The sequence below is a fragment of the Phoenix dactylifera genome, unplaced genomic scaffold (genome assembly GCF_009389715.1).
Source record: "Phoenix dactylifera cultivar Barhee BC4 unplaced genomic scaffold, palm_55x_up_171113_PBpolish2nd_filt_p 001938F, whole genome shotgun sequence".
Lineage (NCBI taxonomy): Eukaryota > Viridiplantae > Streptophyta > Magnoliopsida > Arecales > Arecaceae > Phoenix > Phoenix dactylifera.
In genome coordinates, this window is record NW_024069222.1 from 23,539 (window position 1) to 48,713 (window position 25,175).

General features: G+C 36.8%; 1 protein-coding gene across 4 annotated transcripts; it reads right to left on the reverse strand.

The window, feature by feature from the left end:
- Positions 1 to 168: 168 nt before the first annotated feature.
- LOC103710369 lies at positions 169 to 24,268 on the reverse strand. 4 transcript variants are annotated; one of them, XM_039122981.1, is made up of 15 exons: positions 23,731 to 24,268; positions 20,419 to 20,477; positions 14,549 to 14,657; positions 13,335 to 13,444; positions 10,984 to 11,052; positions 10,048 to 10,788; positions 8,326 to 8,846; positions 8,118 to 8,182; positions 6,902 to 6,981; positions 5,433 to 5,537; positions 1,806 to 1,945; positions 1,591 to 1,719; positions 1,206 to 1,358; positions 758 to 937; positions 169 to 671 (listed from the first exon to the last, which is right to left on the reverse strand). In XM_039122981.1, the coding sequence occupies exons 1-14, from the start codon at positions 23,888 to 23,890 to the stop codon at positions 799 to 801; spliced, it is 2,580 nt and encodes an 859-aa protein (XP_038978909.1). In that variant the 5' UTR covers positions 23,891 to 24,268; the 3' UTR covers positions 169 to 671; positions 758 to 798. The 4 variants fall into 4 exon arrangements, with proteins under 4 accessions (XP_038978909.1, XP_008794279.2, XP_038978910.1 ...); XM_008796057.3 differs by having other exon boundaries at positions 169 to 937; XM_039122982.1 differs by lacking the exons at positions 20,419 to 20,477; positions 23,731 to 24,268 and having other exon boundaries at positions 169 to 937; positions 14,544 to 14,657.
- Positions 24,269 to 25,175: the final 907 nt, after the last annotated feature.

Here is a 25,175-nt window from a genome sequence, read left to right on the forward strand (position 1 = left end):
GTGCAGAGGCACATGCATGTAAATCAAAGTTTTGCATCCATAAACAAGGGCATCTGTTTATGTGTGCAAGCATGCATGTAACGTACACACATTCCTGTATGATCAGATTGTTTTAAGACATATATACAGGTGCGATGTGGATTGAAAGAGGAACCATCAAATCCAGCATTGAAGGCAAGGAAATATGAGTATAGAATAGTCTGTATCTCGATCACTTCAATTAACTCTGAAGCAATTCCCACATTTACAACCAATTCTAACATTATTATTTGACCTGTAGGATCTTTAGGCTAACCTGATTATTGCTGAAAATTTTATAGGATTACAGAACTTCCCTTGTAAACCTTATTTCCACCGTTACTAAACGTAGTTAAAAGTAACCAACATAGAATCTACTAATCTCACTCACCCCACAAAATTTCAGCCAGACTGCCCCTTTTCACACATTACATACGTCTATGAAGATTGATCCCTAGTCTTGATTTTTTCCCCCTCTGCACCCTGAACTGTACAATTGTTGGATGTCGTGGCATTAGACCGGATCAATCTGAACAGCTGGCTTCCTTATACGCTTGGCCATGCATCATCATCATCATAGCATGATGTGGCAAGACATAAATAAAATCCCCACAATGTCTGGGATGCTAATTGCTTCAGAAATTGATGGACTCCTGCATAGCAAACAAAAAAATTTGGCTCTACCAACATCAGTCACAACTTACTTGACATAAATAGTCACTAAAAATGTACAGACTACCAGCTCCCATAAATTTCCTCATCCAGTTTTCTTTTTTCTGTTTACTCTCTTATCTCTGCTCTTGATGATGAGTCCTGCCGTGTTAGCTGATATTCAGGCTCTTGCTGCTCATTGCTTCTATTTGCGCAAGTTGAGCACAAGAAGAAGAAGGAAGATGTGTATATGGTAATATGCCATAAGCTGCAGTCAAGTAAATTATCTCCAGCAAGTAAGAACCATCACAAGTAAACATGTTTGCATGCTAAAACATTCATATAAATTCTGAGCATTACAGTGTTCTCCATCAGCACATAGGCTATATGGAGGTACAGTAGGAACTATCAAATTTCCACTGAACACAACAGGAGTCATATTTGACAGTAAGCAAATGAGCTGATCCAACATAACTGAACCCTTGAAAGCCAGAAATGATATCATTGGTAATTTATATGATTAAAAACTCTCATACCTGTGCCATATCCAGTAGCTTTCGTTGGTTTCCATTTTCCAGCTTGTTGCTGCCAAAGCTAATGCCATAAAACCCAACAATATAAATCGCCAACGAAATCTTTTCTGCAGTGTTCTCATAAGATTCCAGAACCAACTTTTAATATTTTGCCATCTGCAAAAAAGTCAGAATGAGCTATTGAAGAACTTTAATAGATTTACTGTTGGCTGCTTACTATAGAATTTGTAACAAACCATAGACACTATACAATTACAGGGTTCTTAAAGAGAAGGGCAAATTACCAATAGTGCCGCTGGACCAGATGTTACTTAACATCAAAATTACCCATCAATATATAATATGAATGTAAAAATGTAATATATTCAGCAATTTTATGGAAGCATACCTTTCAGGCATATTTAAGTTGAATCTTGGTGGACAGTATATGGATCTGTGTGCCGTGGAAAACTCTAAAAACCATCCAAAAAGAAGACCAAGAATGCCTATTGCTATAACAATGACAATATTTGCTGACCTGAAATTATGATAACCAATATCTGTCTAAGAACCAGCAAATGGAGATAAAATCTACATACAAAATCATTTATCCAGCATACATACCTGGTTGCACCCATCAAAGCCAACAGAGCAGTGAGAATAGATACAATTGTGTGGATCGCCCTTTTTGAAGCCTCATCAATTGCAGCCATATATATAAAAGTGCTCACCACAGCCATAAAAGAAAGCCAAAAGTCTAGAAACTGAAGCCACATACAGTTATGTGTTCAGCAATTAATATTTTTACTGGCTGGGAAAAAAGGATGCATAGAAACATATATAGGAGTTTCATGTTAGCAGGGATCTACAGGTTCCTAAGCAGACAATAAATTACGATCAGATAACCATTCGAATTATATTTAAGTCCCGACCAACAAAGTGATTTGATATTATATCTTTTTCTTCAAAATATTATTTTGAATGACAAAATTATCCTTTCTGATATTAAACTCCTATCAAACCTGATCGGACCTGCCTGCAGGTCAACAGAGGCTGACCCAAACCTGCCAGCAGGCTATCTCTGTTGACCTCAAACCAACCTGTTTACTCAGTTCAAAGGGAGATATATATTAAAAGAAAGGAGGACAGGGGGGAAGCTGAGTGAAGGAGCCATGATGAGTGGTTGGCTAGATGATTGTGGTGCAGCAGGTTGGATAATGAGGTGGCAATGGGTTGGCTAGGTGGTGGTTGTGAGGCCCAATAGTCCCACATCGGAAAGACTCGTTTTAGAGCCTGGACATATGATGCGGGTGTCTCCAAATCCTGCAGACGCGTTTTGGGAGGAAAACAAAACCGGAAAGGGGTGAAGAACACTTGCGTGAAGCCCCGAAACCGAACAATATCTTGCTGGGGAGCCCCGCGGTCCCTCCTCATGTGGCCCCCATGTGGGCAATAGGTGCCTCACGTGCCCCGAGGAGGCGGAGGCGTGACATTTGGTATCAGAGCCGAGGATGGCTCTTGTCCGATGGTGGGAAGAGTGTGAGGCCCAATAGTCTCACATCGGAAAAACTCGTTCTAGAATCTGGATATATGATGCGGGTGTCTCCAAATCCTGCAGATGCGTTTTGGGAGGAAAACAAAACCGGGGAGGGGTGAAGGACGCTTGCGTGAAGCCCCGGAACCAGACAATATCTGGTAGGGGAGCCCCGCGGTCCCTCCTCATGTGGTCCCCACGTGGGCAATGGGTGCCTCACGTGCCCCGAGGAGGCGGGGGCGTGACAGTGGTGAGCTGGTGCCAACAGGCAAGCGAGGTGGGGGTAAGGCTAGAGGGCGGCAATGGGGCAGCTGGGAGTAGGCTAATGGGGTAGGGATAAAGACGGTGGCTTGAACCTAGTGCAGTGGATGGTAGAAGCAGTTTACTGTAGGTGCTATGATTTACCTACCAAGGCCTAATATACATTGTTGACCCTTTCCTTAAGCTTTTAAAATCTGATGGTCAGTTAACATGGTACTAGAGCTGAAAGTCATGGGTCCACTCTCCTTCAGGCCAATTTTCACGAGCAGAGGTGCTAAGGGCATGATTTATATTGTTGGCTCCTTCCTTAACAAGTTCAACTTTTGATGACTAGTGATTAGTTATTGTTGCTGTAAGAGACAACACTTAAAGCCCAAAAGAGTAGGGGAAGAAGGGAATAAATGGGATGAGAGAGGAGGAAGAGGAGAGGGCAGAGGTAGTGGCATGGGGGGGAAGATGGGAGTGGAGGATGGAGAGAGAAGACAAGAAAAGCTAGGTTTAAGTTTGAAGCTTCTAACTTTAGATACATGGCTGTGATTCTTCCATCTCAATTTTTTTTTTTTGTTTTTAATTAAAGTATTAATTGCACTCTTTATTTGGATCATACTTCTCCTATGTGTTATCCCTAAAATAATGGAAGTGTGTGGTTACAAAACAAGGCTATTTACAAAAAACCTTTTTGGTGGTATTTTAAAACATTTTTCGCATACACAATGACCCAACAAATTGGCACCCATCAACCCAAACTCGATCTGACCTGCTAGTGGGTCTCCCATGCTTGACCTGTACCCACCGGTTGGCCCTACAGGTCGGTAAAGCATTAGGATACATCCTTGTCCTCCTATAAGTACCAGCCAATGCTGAACTTTGTGGTAAATGGAATAATCAACCAGCAAAACATTTTAGGCGCGGCGCAGGGGGGGCGTGCACGTGGAGAGAGATACTGAGTTCTCTTGACTTGTGGCACATATGCTAAGGCCCTGTTTGGGCGAGCTGTTAGTAGTAGAGCTTTTGGAAGTAGAGCTGTCTGAAGCAGAGCGTTTATAAAAAGCTGTTTGCTGTTTGGTAACTATATTTCTAAAGTGCTGTGGCACTTTAACATGTGTTTGGTAAACAAACTGAGAAGTACTTTTGAGTGACAAAATGACCATAAAGGACATTATCAGTATTATATAACAGAGCATAATAAATATAATATGTATTAATACATAAATATATGATATAATATAATATTAATGTAATGTAATATAATATTATTATAATATAGTACCATAACATTATGTATTATAGAATAATATTTAATATAATATTAAATTATTTAGCATAACATATCAATGTATTATGATATAATGTAATATAATATTATATTTATAGTATAATACAATAATAAATATATAAAATATTATAATTATTAGTGTAAATTAATTTTTCATCCTTCTAATGACCATTTATCTCTCTAACACATTTTCTGACTAGGTGATAGAATTGGTTAAATAAATACTATTATTTTTATTTATTTATTTATTTATTTAGATCAGATTATTTGTCACTCACTCATTATTTTTCTTGTTATTTATTTTATTTAGTTATTTATTTATTTATTATTTTATTTCGTTGAAATATAGAGGGGTCACTGGCCATGGGTAGTGGCCGGCAAAAAAAAAGAAGAGGAAGAAGGAACAGAGGCAGCGGCGTTGAGAGGAAGAAGAAGATAGAGAGGGAGAGGGAGAGGATGGGTGAGAGAGGAAGAGGCGGGATGAGGGTTTTGGAAAAAAAAGTGAGATTTAAATGAGGGTATTTTGGTCCAAATAACAGCTTTCCAACAAAGCTGAAAACAGCTTTTGAGGAAAAGCTCCCCGCAAAAGCTGAAACAGATTTCTGAAAATTTTACCAAACACCATTTTTTATCTAAAAGTACTTTTTGAGGGCTAAAAAGTGCTTTTTGGCCCTCCAAAAGCTCCTCCAAACAGGGCCTAAAATGATTGTTATATCTTGGCCAGACAAAAATGAGATGTTAATGAATTTTACTTTCATTTTTTATTATATTAGATTCACAATTTTTCTTGCAACTAAGGATACTGCAGCCATTATGATCTCCATTATTATCTACAAACCTATGATCACATGGTCTATGAAATCGGAAGTTACCTTACAACAATGGTAATTAATTAATTAACAAATTAAGAAGAATCAATAAACCATATAAGTTCTGTTTACTAATCAGAAACTACATAACAGGTTAAAAAGAAATGGTTCAGTCAAAATGTTAGCCACTGTCTAACTAATTCAGTTACAAGTAGTCCAACAAAAGATAGTTTAGCATCATGAACTGCTTTCACTTTAGTATCTTCAATCAGAACTTCCATGTCATAACTTGTTATTTACAGTTCTGCTACAAGCCGTACTGTTCATTTTTCTTAGGAATTGATGAGCAAGCAGAGGGTGCAAGATAATACCTGTAGTACATGGAAGGACAGGACACACCAAGTGCCTACATCACATGCATGATATAAACCACTTGAAATTCCACTTGAAGAGAAGAGGATCCATTCAGCATATGCCTTAGAGCAAATGTAATAAGGCATTAGCAAAGACCTTATTTATTTATTTATGTATTTCATCCAGATCTAGCAAAATACAAAATAACAAACAACTATTTACAGATTTACAGAAAACACAGCACTTAAGTGCTGCCAAACTACGACATAAAAAGGTTGAAGTGCAGACAAAATGATGATCACATCTTGGCTGGCCAGAAATGAAGAAAATAAACGTATATATTAGTTGATGTTCTCTGAATATCTACATAAACAAAACTAGCTGATGCATGCTGGTGCTCATAAACATTTTCTGGAGTTTAAAACACACCTTATAGACTAATGTGACGATCTCGTAATAAACTAGAATCATTCAAAACTGGAGACATGCGTAAACATGCCTGTTGCCTTTTCAATGCAGATAAAAGTGAAAGACACTTCAATCACTGAGCTTGTTTACAAGAAGATGATGAATACTCCACAAACTCGTACTTTCTAATTTTACTGATAGGCTTTAAACAAATGGATATACTTATGTTCAAGTTTACATTTCAAATATTCTTATGTTTCAAGTTTACATTTCAAATATATTTTGTTCTACGTATCCTCGAGATATGAAGTTGATGAAGGGAATTCAACTGTTAATATATGGATTTGGAAAATATATTAGATACGGTTAGTCAGGGCGATATTTTTAAACAATTTTGGTTCTTCCTTCTAGCATTATTTCTTTTAAAGAACACAGTTTTTAATTAAGTACTGAATAATGTTTATTAGATAATTTTCAATATTTTCCTAATTATGTACATGGAAGTTTGAAGGAACTTTCATTGAATTTATTGTTTTTGAAGGAAACATTAGTTTTACTCAATTACAGAGCAAAGGTTTTAAATTAGAACACTAGGATATAAAATTGAATAGTAGTCATGCACTAAAAGAGGATGACGTGGGTATCAAAAGGATGGCTCGAATAAACTAAATTAGCATTCTTTGCATATATAATGATTGCCACCAGCAGTCAATCACTGTGAGGCCTCTTGCCATCAATACATTGAAAATATGCAGCCACCAGGATAAGGAGCTCATCCTGCCTGTAACCCAGAAAAACACTAACTTTGGAAAATACAGCATGATCTATATCAACACTTTAAACAATGCAACGAAGATAATCAGAAATTAAAACAATTATTATCCTAGGAAGCTGATGCACATTACTCTTCAGATTACATATCAAAGATGAGCCCTTTGTGAGAAACAAATTATCATCCCTAGTAATTTTAAGGGGTGATTAGTATAAATTAACTCTAAAATGCATATTTGAACAGTTGAAAATTATTGATTGCTATGAGAAATTATTTTGTGTCAACAGGGATCACTAAAAAAATTACCTTCTGTCGGAGGGCCCAAAATGCGGGTAAGATAGCTGCTGCATTCGAAGCAACTAGAAAGATTGACTGCCACATGTGACCTAGAATTAATGAAGTAACCCATATTAAATGGCAAAGTTTACTCATAATAAAATGGTGCTTATTAGCAATACCTAGTCAATAGGAAATTGCATGCATTATCTATTGAAGAACTAATTGATATATGACCAGAAAATTTACTGAAGAAACAGAAATTCTCTAGTCGATACCACATAAGAAACATGTTTGGAGTTGATCTGTTATACTTATGATCTGGTATATAATTGATTCCACATTGTAATTCTCATTGATTTCAAAATAAATAACAATTTTTTACCCAGTGCAGTCTACTCCAGTAGTAGGGTTCATGGTTCTTTTTTATATTGGCCATTAGTGGGAGCTGCCCTTAACATTTTAGTAAACAAAGATGCAAAAATTTACTTGGCATTACAGATCATATGCCCCTTGCCTTTTTAGAGCACTGTTTATCCTTCTCTTTCATTTTCTTTCACATCATTATTAATCTATCTCTACCTTTTCTTCTATAAATTTGCTTTAAAGTGTTGTCTATTTGACAAATATCAGCATGTCAGCACAATCTTGGAGCTGACTGCAACCAAAACTCAGCATTTTGGCTGACCAAGTTTTGAACTTTCTATAGCTACCCTTACTTCAAAATGAAACAAGTTTGTGAATTTGCCAATAATGACCAACAAGAGTTGGTTTTTTCAAGTAAGTTTCGCCATCTCGATACCTAACCCCGTACTAGTAATATGATAGTACGGTGTCCATACACTTAGTATGGGAATTGGTTCGGTGTATGGAGACTTGGTGTGCCCCCCTCCCCCTAATCGAGTCTCAATATTGGTATGGTATGGTACACTCGGCATGGAGTGGTATACATTAGTATGGCGAACCATGATTCAAGTCTCCTACACAGAACGGTAAGCTGTAAACAATATTTTGTAGCTCATTCCATAATAGAGCACAATTATATTTCGCAAGTATGTGCCTTATGGTGATTCCTATGCTTATTTAGTGTGCTTTTACATCATAAAGTATATGTTCTCAAAGAGGAAATCTGCACCAAAATTCTAGAAATTGGGCAAACCAGCTACAGTTGCACAACATTGCAAGTGAGAGAACATGAACACAGATATACATAGGTTAAAACATTTATGTGATACATTATGAGTACCTTTCGGTGTAACAAGTTCATTGCTGCAATCAAAGCCTCCATGGTCACGATCACAGGCGCAATAGCTGGAAGGAAAGAAGCAATGCTTATGTTAGTTCACTACAGATCAATGTGGATTATCTAGATTCTGTACCTTCACAGTAGACAAGGAAGTTTAGTATTGACAGTAAAGTACAAAACGGTAAAATTTCAGAAACAAGTGAATGACCTGTAAAATGTCAATCCACTTTGATCTATTGAACTGTGACATGCTCCATTATAATTACAGTGACTAGGGCATCCATCAAGGGAAATGGACATGGTAGTCTGATGTTTGAAATGATTGTCAAGAGGATGCTTCAGTCCAACACACCAGGTTCCTTCCCTGGCATATACAATATAAAATTCAATTCTTTTACCACTCAAATCATTCAATGCCAAAAATGCGGAACCATTGCTACTAGCTGTGCTGTTCGCATAATAGTCCCAGCTATCAATAGATGGTAAGCCACCAAATCTGGAGTATATTTCATAATTGATTTTTGAATCTGATGTTAACTGAACATGCATATTAGCCCCTGCCGCACCATGGGGAATGTCCAGGAAGAAGTAAGTCCATCCAGATTGCTCAACAGAAGAGTTGCTTAAAAGGTGTTCCAAGGAGAAATCACTGTTCGCCGTGGACCCATATTCCATAATAGGAAGATAATATGATTCAAGAGGAGAACTTGAACTTCTTTTGGGAACTCTCTGCAAGCAGCAAATTCTTAAATGGTCAATGCTATTTTAATACATCCAAGTAATACCAAGAAGAAACCTTTCACTAAATTCAGCTGGATTCAGTTTTTCCAATTCTGACTCGCTGTTGGGCAGCAATTTAATAAGCAGGTCAACTTTCACAAAGCTTCAACATAAATGTACAATATCCAATATGATAGAATTATATACCACACCCTTGGTAAAATGAATAAAAATGCATCTAACAAATTTGTTGACAGTAAACTGGAAAAGTCTCTTCATAAATGATTTAACAGATACAAATGTCCCTTCCACATTGCAAATAAACTGTTTCACATCAAAACAGCTCGTTGTTATTGAAAATAGAGCATGATAAAACAAGATTCTAAACAAGATGAGTGCTACCAACCATTTCAGTCTAAGAGTTTATCCTTTTAATAGATCAAGAATTTATGTTGCAGAATATTGCTCCGTGATGGCTGTCTCTTTGCAGGTTGTGTGTACATATAATGAATATGCATCTAGGGACTGAGTAGTAGTACATCAATAATATTGTTCAAGTTGAAAACCAGACATGAACTTTAGATAAATTCAGTCTTCATTTTTGCTGGTGCAAAACAAAAGTTTAGGTTCTACGAGTTTCTTTTACCATACAGAGAGGGTTTATTTTTATAATTGCAAGTATCTTCTCATTTGTCTGAACAGCACAATTGTTGAAAACCAAGCCTGAACTTTTCTCTCAATCTCACCTTCATGCCAGTGATTGAAACACAACTGTGCCAATGCATGCCAAGCACAGGCAGTGCACGACTTGAGATAGTATGTGTATGCCAATACCAGGCTGACATGCCATCAACACCCCATACCTCATCCTTGAATTTCACTTCTTGTTCTCCCTATATCTATCCCCCTTTCAAAGATTAAATTTTTATAATAGATGCGTTTAGTGTGCACAAATGCAGTGAAATATGACTTATATAATTGTAGCATGTATGTTTTATTCTAGTTACCTCTATGTCCTGCTATTAATCACATTTTGCCATGCTCCTGGCATGTTAATGCACATTTTTATTGAAAGTACATGGATCATTTATTGGGGAAACTGGATCCCATTTTTTGACATTGATATCTGTGACTAAACTTCTAAATAACATAACAGCACATAAAATCATAGTGGCTCTCGCAGATTATAAATAGTGGCCCATAGTTCTACCTGAAGGACATATGTCTCCCATGTACAGTTGACTCCAGCCTTTCCACCGAGGCATTCATACACTTGCCACTGAAACGAGAAACACAGACGGATATCTGAGTATCTTTCTTGTATCACTCCATTCACTTCTGTCTGGTTAACAGCCTCAATGGCAATGAACCAGCGTCCAATTTTTGGCGACTTTACAATTAAAGGAGCCCTACTTATATCAGCAGAATGATCATGTAAAGTCCTAAGCGGCATTGCATTAAAGCGAACATAGCACATTAGAAGCATTCCACTAAAGTTTGCTGGGTTATCCATGGAAGATGTTTGATTTAGTCTGAAATCGGTACTTGTAATTTTAAATTGGGATGCTACACCCAATATATCCAAGAAGTAGAATTTTAACTCTCCCAGTCCAAGGCACGATGACTCAATAGAATTGCTGCATGTGATCAAATTTTCTGTTGTTGTAAGCATACTGGCATTGGACACCACTTGCTTCCCTTCAATAGCATAGCGTTTGGACACCAAATGATAACCAGCTTTCCTATGGTCTCCAGTTCTCACCATATGGTTCAAACTGCCACTTTTGTACATTGTTAAATCTAAAAGATTCCTTGATTGCTTGTTTGTTAAAGATTGAGAACAAGAAATCATATTGACTGTCTGATTACAGTAAGGACCCCAAATTGTTGAGGTGGGACATCCTTCTACAAATATGCTGGTGCTGAACACGTATGCCTTGCCTCGACTAATCTGCAATATGATTCAAAAGTTCTTTTCAATTCAACCATCTAAGAAAAGAGGACAACAAAAGAAACCAGAAATCAAATAAGCTAACTCATTGATGGAACTGAATACATTTAATTTTTCATTCGTGTGGAGTCAGAAGACAGGCAATAGGTATAAAATCAGATAAGATATCCATTTATGCAAATAAAAAGAGAATACCATTTTTGATTGCGTACGAGCAGGTCCAAGGCCATTGAAGAATCCAATGTACCATATCCCTGGAGATATCTGCAGAACATATTTCTAAGATGATATCATCCACTTCTACAGTGGTAAACTAAAGATTCTAAGAAAAAAGTATCTTTATCCTTTAAGGTAAAATAAATCATAATAGCAAGATGCATTTCTCGATCATAATTAATATCTTGATTCTAAACAACAAAGTAATTTACGAAAAGCAGCCAAACAGAAATTTTTTGGTGATAGAAGCCAAACAGAGAATATTGTTCCAAGCAAATTATCAAATTTGAAATAATGACACTGCTCAGAAAATATTAAAGAGATTTAATCAAAACCAAATTCAAGCACAGATAAATCTTAATTTCTGATTCTTTCTCCAATTGTTTTGGACAACCTATACATGCTGGTTTCCCTATAAAGTTTGTAATCTCTCTTATACCAGCAATTTGCCTGTTTTCCATGCTCGACTAATGCCAAGTAGAATGAGTTAAGAGATTGATGTTGGGCCAAGAAAGCTAGTTTGCTTATGGTTGAACCTCTTTAATCACTTTCACTTTTTGATGGCTAAATATGCTTTTACGTAGACTAGATTATAACTACATTGTTTTGACTACTAGTTCTCCGAAGGAAAGCGCCGACCTTTGTAGAAATCCTACTAGTGGATACTACATGTTCCTTGGATATTCATATTTCTTATATGAACAATAAGCTAAACATCATTTCTTTGGTTAAGTTAGAGAATCAGATGGTGGTGCAAATTACTACACTGAGAGTGCATAGGTTCAAACCTTAGCACTTACTTACACATCTACTCCTAGACATTACTCACATCATAGCTAAGGTGTTACACAGATTTTCAATCAAGGGTCCAAATCCCAGTCCAGGGGCCGTCCCAATCTGGTCCCAAGATGGTACTAAGATAGACCAGATCACCATAAACAACTAGAATGAAGAAAAAAATTAATTAATTAATCAAATTGAAAAAATCAAAGTTTTGAGATGCCAGGTCATCTCAAGTGTCGGGATACAACCACTAGGACCAGGATTACCAGGTCTGGAGTGACTTGAGGTCCCAGGTGCATCCTAGTTCCAAGTCTCTCTCCAGTTCAGTCTGGCGCCACTAGGACAAACCGGATCCTTAATCCTTGTGCTTGAAAATTCCTTTCTTTTACATCTAGAAAAGGAATAATAATGTTATTGGTCATTTTTTCACCACCATGTTTTACAATCTTGCGTCCCTATGTCCAATTAATTAAGCAATTCATGAACATTTTTATGAATGCATATGCAGCATTTCAATATCTGCCAAGAAACTCTTCAGCATCCAACTGCACTTTGAAACTACAAGATGTAAATGGCTTGTTCAGATGAATCAGTGAGCTAGTTAAACAAAAAAGAAGCAAGAACAAATTGTAAGTTTGGTCATTGCCCACCACACCTAGTGGATACAGTCTTCCTATACTTGCTCAACTTACGGTGCTTCCTTTTTTGTGAATAGAATGTTTTTACTTGTTTAGATGCTACAGGCAGAAATACGTCCAGACAACTCAAGTGTAACATATTGACTAAGGCACATGCTTGTGTACAAGCAGGCATTAAGGTTTGGTGGTTATTCGAGGGAATTTAGTCAGTAAATAGATGAATTAGAAAAGACACTTAACAAAAGGCTGTTTATCATCAATGCTTTGATTAATATGCTTATATAAGGGCAATGAAACGGTTCAAGGAAAAGGAGAATTTTCTTCGCATGTCCATCCCTTTAGCTGAATTTACAGACAAGAAGCCTTATCACAACAATTAGGATGGGCTCCATAAATACGACCTTGAAAAATTTCCTGATAAGTACCAAAGAAAAATTAAACAGTTCAATATAGAATCAGAGACAGCAAACAGCATGCTCTTCCTTCTCATTTGGTAGTTCGAGGGAAAGAGAGGATCAGAGATAGGTGTTTTCTAATGAACTTGCTAGTAAGAGATGAAGGTATGTTTTCATGTCAATATGCATTGTAAGTAATATAAGATTGTCAGATATCATCGTAATTTCAAAACTAAACTACAGAATAGTTGCAAGCCTTGAAGATCTATTGACAAAAGGTTTATCATGATTTCCAGTTGAAATTTGTACACAGAAACATAGATATTGCCAACAACATTCGAAAGAAGAATTTTTCAATAGATCTGGGTTCATCTATAAGGCCAATGTTTCACAGCTACAGCAACAAAACATCAATACGATAAATCATGAAGTCATTGAAAATTGATATGAAGTCCACAGCTAGGTCTCAGCTGATAAAGATTTGATATCAATTAATTCAGTAAAGAATAACAACCTGTTCATTTGTCAATATCACTGTAAGATTTTCCTGGAATGGAATGCATTGATCCACATTGGAGAGATTCTGGGCACCCCCAAAAGATCCATTCAAGATAAAATTTGAAACTGTAACACAGAAGTATTTTCCCTTAAGACTATTTGCATCATCACAGAATTACACTTAAATACATGAAAACCACAGATCAAGGAAACAAAAATTGAAAAATCTCCACCACAAACATATATAAAAGGCAACACAGCTAACCCTGATTTTTGGAAGAAAATATTCTGACGCTTAAAAGATTGCTTCATGATGAAACAGAAGCAATAATCTGGCTCAAAATCATATCTGAATTAGAGTGGTTCATCAAAAGAGACATAGGTAATATAAACTCCATCAGAAAAAGAACCTTCGTTATTAATATGTTTAGGGAAAATGTTATGCAGCTGATGAAGCAGAATTAGAATATAAAATACTAGTAAAAAATAAAAAATTGTTTTCAATGTGACTGAATCATAAAAGAAAAAAGGGTTTAAGCAAGAAATCATATTCAAAGCAGGAATAACTCACAAACTTGTCATTTTTTATCGCTTAGTAAACTACATAGGCCCATACACTACAGATTCAAAGCAAAAGAACACTAGTTCACTAGCTACAGCATGATAGGAGGTTTTAATTGAAATTTTTGATAAAAAATATCCAAAATGAAGGCATAAGTTGGGTGAGTGGATTAGCAAATGCACAACTATTTGGCACTTTTCTACCATATGACAAGCTGTAGATAAAACACTCTACATTTAATTCTCCATCCCGTTCAAAATCATCTAAGAAGGAAATAGTAACATGGCAATGGGAGATAATGTATGTACTGCATAAGTGATACCATGCCAGCTCTTAGGTGGAACAGATATTATGATGCAGATTCTAGCGTCCCTGAATTGGGGACACCAGCAGTGCAAGCTCTCAGGTGGGACAGAAATTATGATGCAGATTCTAGCATCCCTGTATTGGGGACACCAGCATTTTGGTGGGACAAAAATGCAGAGTGCAATACTGCTGCATCAAAAGTCATCAGATCGACTTGCCAGACCAGCACACAGTCATCTCTTTATGCTGGATTTAGTAAACATATCGCAGAAGTTGACCAACAGAAATAATGCATATATATGCATTATGTATAAAATCAACAGACATAATAAATCCATAGAAATGTGAATCCAGTACCATACATGAATCTTTCAAGTAAGTTTCTGATATATCTGGAATAGGAGGACTGCCCTCTTTGAAACATATCACAGGAAGTGTGCTCTTTGGAAGTCGTTCCATTTGTTCCATATCCTGCAAGATTGGGTTATAAAATCGTAAGTCAGAGGGTACAAGAAATATCATGATACAAACTGAAGAACTAAGTAGACAACTTTTAATTGAGCATTTTTCTGAAATCTACACTATACAAGTCAGAGAATAACATACAGATTTTGGAAACATGTAATAAATGTGATTCTTCTATAAAGTACTATTTTTAATCCTGCAAAGACCACATACTGTAAAAGAGTACAGTGTCAATTTTGTTTGATCTTATTTCTAATCTCATATCTCCTTTTTTCAGTGCTTTCTCCATGGTATGCAGAAAGTCGAACGCAAGGAGATGAAGGATTCCTACTTCAAAACCAAGTTGCCCATATAATCTGACCTCAGAATGAAAACTGGCCTATCACTATTTGTTGAGGAGTCTTCCTGATAAAATATATGGATCAATAAACCAGCAAATCCATCAATTGCTTTTATCAAGTTGCAGTGGTCCTATAACTATAAAGTGAAGCACTTCTTAAGTATTTAAAGCAAGTTTTTTGTGCACCTAAATTGTTACATTGGCACATTCAAACTAAGTAATCTGTGTGATTCTTACTAGCTACGCTGCGCTTCTTCGTTTTATTTTTATTTCTTTACCCTTTTCGCTTTCCTCAGCTTCTTCTACCCGAAGGAAATTTGAAAAATAGCGCTCTAATTATCTAGTCCATACTGATGCCAAGGTAAATAACTAAAGCACTACACCAGTTACTCATGTACATAATGTGAGATGTGTTGCAAAAAGAAAACAAAGGGATGAAAATAAAGCAACATATTTATGCATAACAAAGATACTCAAATTAGGGGTTGTCGCAGCTGTGAACTTTTATGCTCATTGACATGTCTGAAATGAGTACACTTGGTAGAACATAGGGAAAGCTGGTTTTCACCAGAAGGGAAAAAATATCAAGATAACATGTAAATTAAAAGAAGTGAAGATGCATAAAGCACGAGAAGGAAAAAACAACCTTAAAAAGAGCACTTACTAAGTAAATGAAGTTACAAATGGCTTCAACTGAAAGTCGTATGGAAACAGAAGCAGAAACAAGGAATTTACAAGCACATTCACAAGCTTGATAATGTGCTCATATAACAACATCTTTATGCTACTTTTTTTTTCATGAAGTTGTCGTGCCATTAGATAAAATAATATCAAGAATTTTAGACAAAAAACCCTCAAGTTTGCTGCTTTCAGTAAAGGTAGACAAAGGAGCGAGCGGTCATCCATGAAGCAAATAATTGCTACTACCTAGTTATGGTCCTGGCAAACCAAGGTCCTGGGAGGGGCAATTGGATATAGACTTAACATTTAGCTTTTGTTTTTGCACAAGATAACTACCCCAGGACTTGAACCCATGCCATTACGCTTGTAAGCCCAAGCCTTTTACCATGCTACCAAGCAATGGCCCATGTCATCCATGAAGCAAAATAATAGTAAAATCATGACTACAAGAATAAAGGGAAGAAACCTAAAAAGTCAAGCCAAGCAAACAAGATTAGCAGCACCAAAGGATGCTACTCCACTTACAACATGGGGTTGTGCTTGAACCTTAAAACACCGGAACTATTACCTCATTCACAGGGAATTTTTGCTATTTGATTATGAAGGGCTCTACTATTTGAACTCCGAGAGGAAATGGAAGACTAAACATGCTAAATGCAGCGGCCTTTTGTAAATATACACCTTAAACATAGTCCACAAGGCAAGGATTTAAAACAAGATTGTTGCTGTTCTAAGCCAACAAACTTGTCTCTTGTTGCAAATAACAATTAGTCATTAGAGTTGAGAAGATGGAGATGTACGCCTAAGATCCATGCTCCAGCTAGATTTACTAGACACTAAAAGGATATGAAGGTCAAGACAACCTAAAGTATGCACTGCAAGAAGACTACTTACATGTAGGAGAATTATCTGGACCTTTAACCAAGATAAGTTACTTGTCCTTGTGGAGGGGCAATTTTTATGGCCCACAATAAAGAAGGATGAAGGAAAGGCAATTTAACAGCGTTACGTCTACCAAACTGCTAAGGCTTAAGTGCCAACTACTGGACTTGATACCCAAATCCCTATCCCTGAGTGTCTTGAGGAAGAACTGAGTATGGAGTACAGACCATGTCCTAATGTTACCCAAAATCAAGGACTTGAGTCCATTTTTTAGTAGTGGAAAGATCCTCGAAAACAGAACACACTGTCTCATATCACAAGGAGACCAACAGAAAATGTGGCCAACTCATCCTTCATCAAACTGGCACGGCTACATGGGATTCCCAAATCCATTGTGTCTAATTGAGATGTCAAATTCGTTAGTTGTTTCTAGAAGACAAGAAAAGGCAGGGATGAAGGTACATTTCTTAAGTGCCTTCCATCTACAGATAGACAAGCAAACTGAAGTTGTTAATAGAAGTCTGGAGAACATGATACACTGCCCCATCACTGAGCATGCAACTACCTACCTGGGATGTGGTTTTGCACCAACCTAGTATGCGTATGACAATATCATCCATAGCTCAAAGAGATGATCATCATCAAGATAGTATCACGACTGACACTGTAGCAATCAATCGACCTTGTCCCTTTATCGATGTCAAACAAGACTTTTCCTTGAGGCAAAGACTTCTCTCAACCTAGATCATAAATACCTACCCCACCTATACATGAAGAATTCAAGAATAAGTTTGCGAGGAGCATCATGACTTACCATGAGCATAGGAACCAAGAATGATAGACTATTCAATTCAAGACTAAAGATTGGGTTCCTGTCCATTACCGACCAAATCAGCACCCACCCTAATAGTTCGACAAGCCGCAACCAAAGCATATTGGGCCGTACTACTCATCAAACTAATAGGAGAAATTGCTACAAGACTTGATCTCCTAGAAAACATATACTTCAGCCCTCAAAATTGCTGACTTTTCTCCATACTTTGGTAAACAAGACAAGGCAAACAAAGGTCATGACCTATGGTTGTTGATACTTCCAAAGAAAAGAAACTGCATGAGGTTGAAGCAGTTGTGGACAATTAGAAAATGATGATACAGTGCCAAGCTTATCACAAATATCTGGTCAAATAGATGAGCAAACCCAAGCTAAAGAGATCATGAATAATGATTGAAGACCAACAGGTTGCAAAACCTGAATCATGATCTATGTTTAGATTGCCAAGCATTCAATTCATCGGAGCTCAACTCTTCATGCAGAAGGGGAGCTGATGCAAGTCCGCTCGATACTCTTCACCTTTGGAAGACACCAAACTCTCAAAATGGGTCCTAGGAACAGCACAGAAAGCCTAAGAGTTTGCAAAGCCAAAGAGCATAAAGGGATAAAGTAACAGTAGAGCATTATTGTTATAGCCATTATCCAACAACTGCTACCCAATTAGTAACATCAACTAGATATCATGCAAGCTTCAAGAAGTTTAGCCCCGATAAACCTTCTACAACAAATCAAGCACCGTTAAATCACTCCAAGCCATAGAAGGATTCTAGACACTTTAAAAGCTTACGTCGATCTTGGCTACACATATCGTTGTCTGATTGTCCTGATCAACAGTAGGTCGGAATTCTAGAGTCTAGATTGCTTAGCCTAGATAATATTAATTATTAAGAGCTCCGGTAAAGCCAGAGTTTCCTTTAATATAAAGGCCTTGGAACATATAAATACCCTCTATCTACTCGATTTTCATCAATAAATCTCCTTGGGCAATGGATCTTACCTAACTTTGGTGGACTCCAAAGGGCTCTAGTGGGTATAGGAGAAAACTTTGGTGGCTTTCAAGGAACATTCAACAGCAAGATCGTGGATTCTAAACAGTTGCAAACCCATTTTAAAGATGTTGGTGGATTCCAAATGCTGGAGAAGACCCCTAGTAGTAAGCATTTAGTAGTTATCCCTTCCCTTCTAGTTCTAGCTTAGCTATCCTACTCTTTTAATGGCAAGCATTTATCATTCTACAAATTTAGATCCAGACCGTCCCATCCATTTCAAGTCAATGCCTTGCAAGGTCCAATTGGTGTCTCAAAACACTACTAGGACCTTGGATTGTCATACATTTGTAGACAACACATCTTAAACCTTTCTCCCAACCCTTACAGCAAAATTGTTTTCTTAATGCAGCCTAATCTCGCTCTAACACTGTCTGAGCCCAGCCCAGCCCAACACCTATGCCAATGAAGAGCCAAAATGATGTAAAGACACATTGAACAAATCACTTGCACTCAAGGCCCATGACTAAAGAAGAAAGCAAATTGTTTTTTTAAGAAAGAACTCCAAGTCCAAAATGCATCAATAAAAAAATAGTGCCAAATAACCTCAAGAAGGCAAATATGATAACAAATTACATATAGGAAAGAAACCTTAATGCTCATTAAAGGGGAGTGAAAACAGCGTTAGAAATAGATGGAATTGTAAGGAGAACAGATTCCACAAAAAACATTTAGTGGAAATATTAGATTTTATTAAAGAAACAATCATTTGATATCATTTGTTACTATTTATGACTAATTATGTTTCAAATAATGAGATAATGCTCAAAATAAAGCGTGAAAGTCCACTATGTTGCGTGATAAGCTTGGACGGGTTTAGAATATCCTTAACATAAAATTAGGCTCGGTGCCTTCAAAAAGATCCAACTTCCACATCGTCACTAGAAAATGTAGCAACTAGTAAAGCTGGAGAAAGAAACATATTGAAAGATGTCTTTTTGTGCTCCAAACAACAACTTAGCGACCTTGAAATGAAGAATGGATCTCTCATAAAATTTCATATTCCAACAATTTGACATTGATCAACTGGCCATTAATGTCAAATTTTCCGTGACTAATGTAAGCAATTACAATGATGAAGAATTAAACATTATCATCCTGGTCTTTAAAAAAATCAATAGACAGAATGCTGAATGCAACTGAAAAGGCAATTTGTGAAAGACATCCAAAAGAATTGCATAACCTTCCACTAAGGCAATAACCCATACAAATAAGTATTTACAGTTTAGGCCCTTGTCATAATACCATAAAACATGAATTAAAAAAATATACAGGCAACATATACACAATATACACAATATACACAATACATATATAAATGATAGGACTTCTTATTTTCTAACATATCGGATCAACTTTACATAGTTTAAGTCGTTCTTCATTCAATTGACTGAATATAGGACTTGCTCAGATGGTAGGAAGTATGTATGTATGTGTATATGTAGAATATCAAACTTCAAGATCAATTTTTTAGTACAAAAGAGCCATGTTCTGCAGCTTTTGATTGATTCCATACCTAATTACAGCATGCTTATGCATTTGAGAGTGGTGGTTAACAGAAATGCCCACATATGAGTCTGCTTAGTGTCGCTACAATAACAAAACTTTAGGTGCCAGCACCAGTACTTACCAATCTGCACACCGGCCAGCTATATGCATGACAAGCAAATAGCCGATTCGTAACTCATGCAGGCTGATCCATGTTGGTTCATTCCAACCAGGATGGATCAGGATAAAAAGATGCAGACTGGCATGGAACCTTTTTTCCTGCTATGAACCTAGCATGTGAACAAATACATGACTGACACTGCATGACATGCTATCATACCAGTCATTGATGACATGGGGGCACAACATGTGGTTCTTTAGTCTTTGACATTATTAAATAATTCGGTCTTATGGAAACATAATTAAGCAATGTAGAACAGGCAGATCTCTGAAGTTATTGAAAAAGAAGATATATAACTAATTAATAAGCAAACTTACAATGTCCGCATCTGACAAAAAAGTCATCGCCATGGAAGAGAACCAAGGTGGCAGTTCAACTGCATTAAGGTAATAAATATAAGGTCCAACCAAATAGTAGCATAAAATTTGGGGAAAGAAAAGGCTATAAAGATATCCATGCTGAAGTACATCCATCACCACATAAAATAAACATCATCAATTATTTTCTACAGATTATCTAAGCATTACAAAATTATTTCAAAACATTAAGTATGGTTCTCATTTTTTTAACAAATCCCCGAAAACACTAAAGAAGGGATTTACAATGAAGTAGTGTATAGAGCAATCTAGAGAGCTTAAGAGCAATCTAGTCTCAAAATAACCGAGAAAACTCTCCTACATGCATGTGCACTAGAGATGTGTATTGCTATGAAAAAGATTTATCAAGGATTTCTCAATGCTGAAGGCGAGACATGCAGGTTGGTCTCTGCAGTCACTAATATGCAGGTGAAAAAGTCCTTGTGTTAAGCCTTACCCAAAAAGTATTCCATGCCTGTACATCAAAAATAGAAAGCATTTAGAATTGATGATGCCCTCTTTTTTTCTCTTTTTCTCAGGGAGGAGAGGGCTTTTTGATGCGTAATTATGATTTCAGGGTTCAGAGTGACTGATCTCTATAAGGAACTGCATCAACATGGCATAGGAAAAGGTGGTTTCTAGAGAAGTTGCACAAATAATGAAGCAGGCTGGTGACAGATCAATGTACAGTGAAAACTGCACTGGAAAATGAACTGGAGATGGATCAGCAGATAGTAAAACCAAGTTATTGACAATATTCCAGACATTTGTAACAGTATGAAGAAAGACTAAGGTGGGTTTTGCAAAATTTGATGGAATATAATCTAGGATCAGTTCTGCATATTCGAAGTAAATGAGAATAAAAGGACATCCCCGCATCAGCAATCGGGCAAGAGTAGCAGAGGCTCTTGAAAGCAATACAGAGTTAAGCTAGAAATCAATAAAAATTGATATCTTAAATCTAAAATATACTTGTTTTTGCTTCTATTAGAACTTAGAATCTCTATATCCAGAAAATGCCTATACTAGTAAACGAACATGGAAGAATAAACAACTTTGTTGAGATCACTGTTCTAACATTGTTGAGGCAAAACAGAAACCAAGAGAATTGTCAAATGAAAGAATCCAGTTACTGAGTAAAAGTAACAGTAGAAGATATCTGATGGCAAGCAGTACCTACTCGTTTCAAATCCAACCATGGATATAGATTACAATGCTCTGAATCTCAAGCAAACTTATGAGATATTAATAATTAATCAGGAACGGACACAGACGACACTATAACAGCTATGTAGAAGAGAAGATAGTAGCAGACTTGTAAAACATATGAATTACTAACTCATTTGACATAATAATGCAAATTAGAAAAATCATCAATGCGCACATCCAGTTTCAAAATAACAAATTCACTGATGCCCAAGCTATTGGCCAGACAGCGAAGAGGCAAAATCAATCATGTGTTCTTATCAGCATGAGCATGTTGTACACACCTTGAACTATAAAGAATATGGAACACCACCATCTTACTATACAAAAGCTATGACACACCAATAATAAGGTAAGGTAGAATGGTGATCATTAATATATCTCACTTGGCATAGAGTTCTAATCATCAAGGTTCGTTATCTCGGTACTGGACCCTATATTGGTGCCACACTAACACTGTGTCATATGGTATGGTACAGGATCTTTTCAGAATACCAAATATCGATACGCCTCCTGTACCGAATACTGGTACTAAATCGGTATGATACGGTACGCTCTGTACCGTCCGGTTTGGGCCAATACGACGAACTATGGTTCTAATGATCAAAAAAAAATGAAGAACGGGAATTTAACTATTTAAGTCAGGATTAATTATGATTTCCACCACATAAAGTGCAAGAGAAAAATACTATACAACTATTTTATGTCATCTACTACCATATGAATATGCTTTTGTCTCATCAACTCTCGTCCAGTCTCATGATGCTTGATTACATTCTCATGTCCATTGATGTAACTTCACCCGCCCCCCGAAAAAAAAACTAAAAATTGATATGTTGAAAGAGGGTTATAGCAGAATATGCAAGTTACACTCCAAAAAGTGCAAAGAATTGTTTATTTCAAAAACAGAAAAGCACACCTAACAATACTAAACTATAGAAATTTGAAAAAAATATAAGAAACCACACGAATACTTATATGAGTAACAACCATGTTTCTTTCCCAAACAGATAAAATAATGCAGTTCCCCAAAGATGAAGTGTCATTAGGTGATTGCAAGTATACCAACTGTATTAGCAAAATAAAAGGCCCCAAACAAATAATTCAATTTGACATGGACCTTTAATTCATCCTCAAAAGCCAATATTTTGATCATTAAAAAGCTGATAATGTTCAACAAAAAATCACTAGAAAAGGAACTAAAATACACTCAAACTTCCAATTCAGTAGATGGCATAGTTTCTTTATTCCAAAAGACATCAAGCGGTGCAACTTCCACTAAACGACACTCTTGAAACCCGATAAAAATGCTGAGAGAAGAAAAGTATGCCAGGAGCATGAAACAGTCGCTCAAAATTTTCTCAAAATTCGATTTTGGAATAAAATAAACCAACCTAATTATAAACCAAGAAGGAAGAGCTTAAGAAGAGAAAGGTACAGAGACCCAGTATTAAATACTCAGACCGCTGCAAAACCCAAGAACGAAATTTATAGACTCACTACCATACACTCCATCGATTTTGAGCATCTCGATTGCCAATTATAAGAGAAATACCATAGAACTTATACCCCAAAAACCAAAAAGATTTGATCTTTTATCTTAAACAAACCAAACCAAGTTTGTAAGAGGAGGAATCCAAAAATTCTCCTACAAAAACCTAAAAAACGTGCCTGCCCAGTGCCCACCACTCCAGTAACTCCAGTGACATGGCCAGAACCAAGTCTCGCAGCGCCTATAGCTCGACAGCCCAGAGCTAGGCCCCTGCGTCCCTGGCATGCGACGCAGCAGGCCATTAGAGCGGAAAAGAAAAACAACAAAATCTATATCCTTAAACAGATTTACAAGCACCTCGGTTACAAATGCCAACAATAGACCGTCAATATTTATACCAAAAAAGACATCAAAATTTGATCTTTATACCCAAAAAGAAAATCATCACAATTGTATCTTGGTGACCAAAAAGTCATCAAAATTCGATCTTTTATCTCCAACAACCAAATCAAGATCAGAACAAGAAACACCCAAAGATTTTCCAAAAGAAGCCGAGAAAAACCGCCCCCACCTACCTCGCAAGTAAGTCCAGTCGTAGGGCCTGAGCCGGGTCTCGCCGCGCGCGTAGCTCGAGACGACGTAGCTGAGCCCCGGCGGCCCCTGGCACGCGGCAGAGCCCGCCATTAGAGCCCACAAGCAAAACAGCACCAAAAGGCGGAGATCCGACGCAGCCATCGACGGCAGAAAAGAGAGGAAAAGGAGAGGAAGTTCTGCCCCCTTTATTCTCCTCCTTTTGGTCTCTCGGAGGATTCCCAGGAGGAGACGGAGACGTAGCGGAGGAGCAAAAGGAGGAACGGTACCAAGACAGATATTCACTTGGATCGAGCGCGAGTACCGGTGGGAATGTCCGGCTCCGAGGTGCGAACTTGTGGTTCAAGGCTCCTGGCTCTCTGTTTGTTTGTTCTTTCCCAGATAAAACCAGGCCTCGGACCACGGAGACGGACGCTCTTTACCAAACCGAGGCGTGCTCTTTTACTTTTAGCGACGTCGTGAGAACAACGGCTTTCGTCTGAAACCGCCGCTAGCCGTCGTAATGGTCATGGCGGAATGGCCTTTAGCGGGCTCTTGGAAGGGATTCCAATAAACACAGCTAATGACTGGATTTTTTGGTTCGAGCGGATTTTCCTTTCCCCTTTTGTTTAGGCAAATTGGAGGTATTTAATTAAACGAAACATAAGTAGATACAACGTGTCAGAAAATAAAATATTTAAAAACTGTATAAAAAGATCAGCACAAAAAATTTATAATATTGGTCTTTCCATTATTCGACATATAAGATGTAATCCAACCAACAGCATTATTAATATTTCTATAAACATATGAGAAGGACGAGGGCATCATTTTCCAACAATCCTATAATAATAGATGTAGACTTCATCAGCAAAAGATGGATGAGAAAGCTACTTAACAAACTGTCGTAGAATCTAAATTATTTAGAAAAAAATCCATATAAAAAAAAAGTCCAAATGGAAAGTGAATTGAATTCATATGGTTAGGTAATGCTCTTTTTATTAATATGCCTCCTACCTAGTTTGACCTAGCTTTAATGCAGTTTAATCTGAAGCCAACTTCTTTTTTTTCTTTTGTGGAAGGAATTTACATTATTTTTAGCTTAAGTATGTACAAAAAAAATTAAAACTATCTTTAGAATTTTAACAACTTCAATTTCAGTCTGCGTATGTGTTTCATAGTTACTTTAAAATGGGTCTCTTCTGGATGAGTAAGAAACACAAAAAAAAAAGTTTGGATGTTTGATATTCTATCAAAGCCATAGGCTTTCCAATCCGTAGAAGAGCATTCCATGTATCAAAAGAATTCATGCTTTCCATTTTCTTATATGAAAAAATTTTTGATATATTGCGAATGAGGTTAAGCAATTTATTAAAAGCATGCATGATTATCTAAAAATTTTAAAAATTTATTTTACTTTAAAATTAATTTTATATTATTTTTATATTGA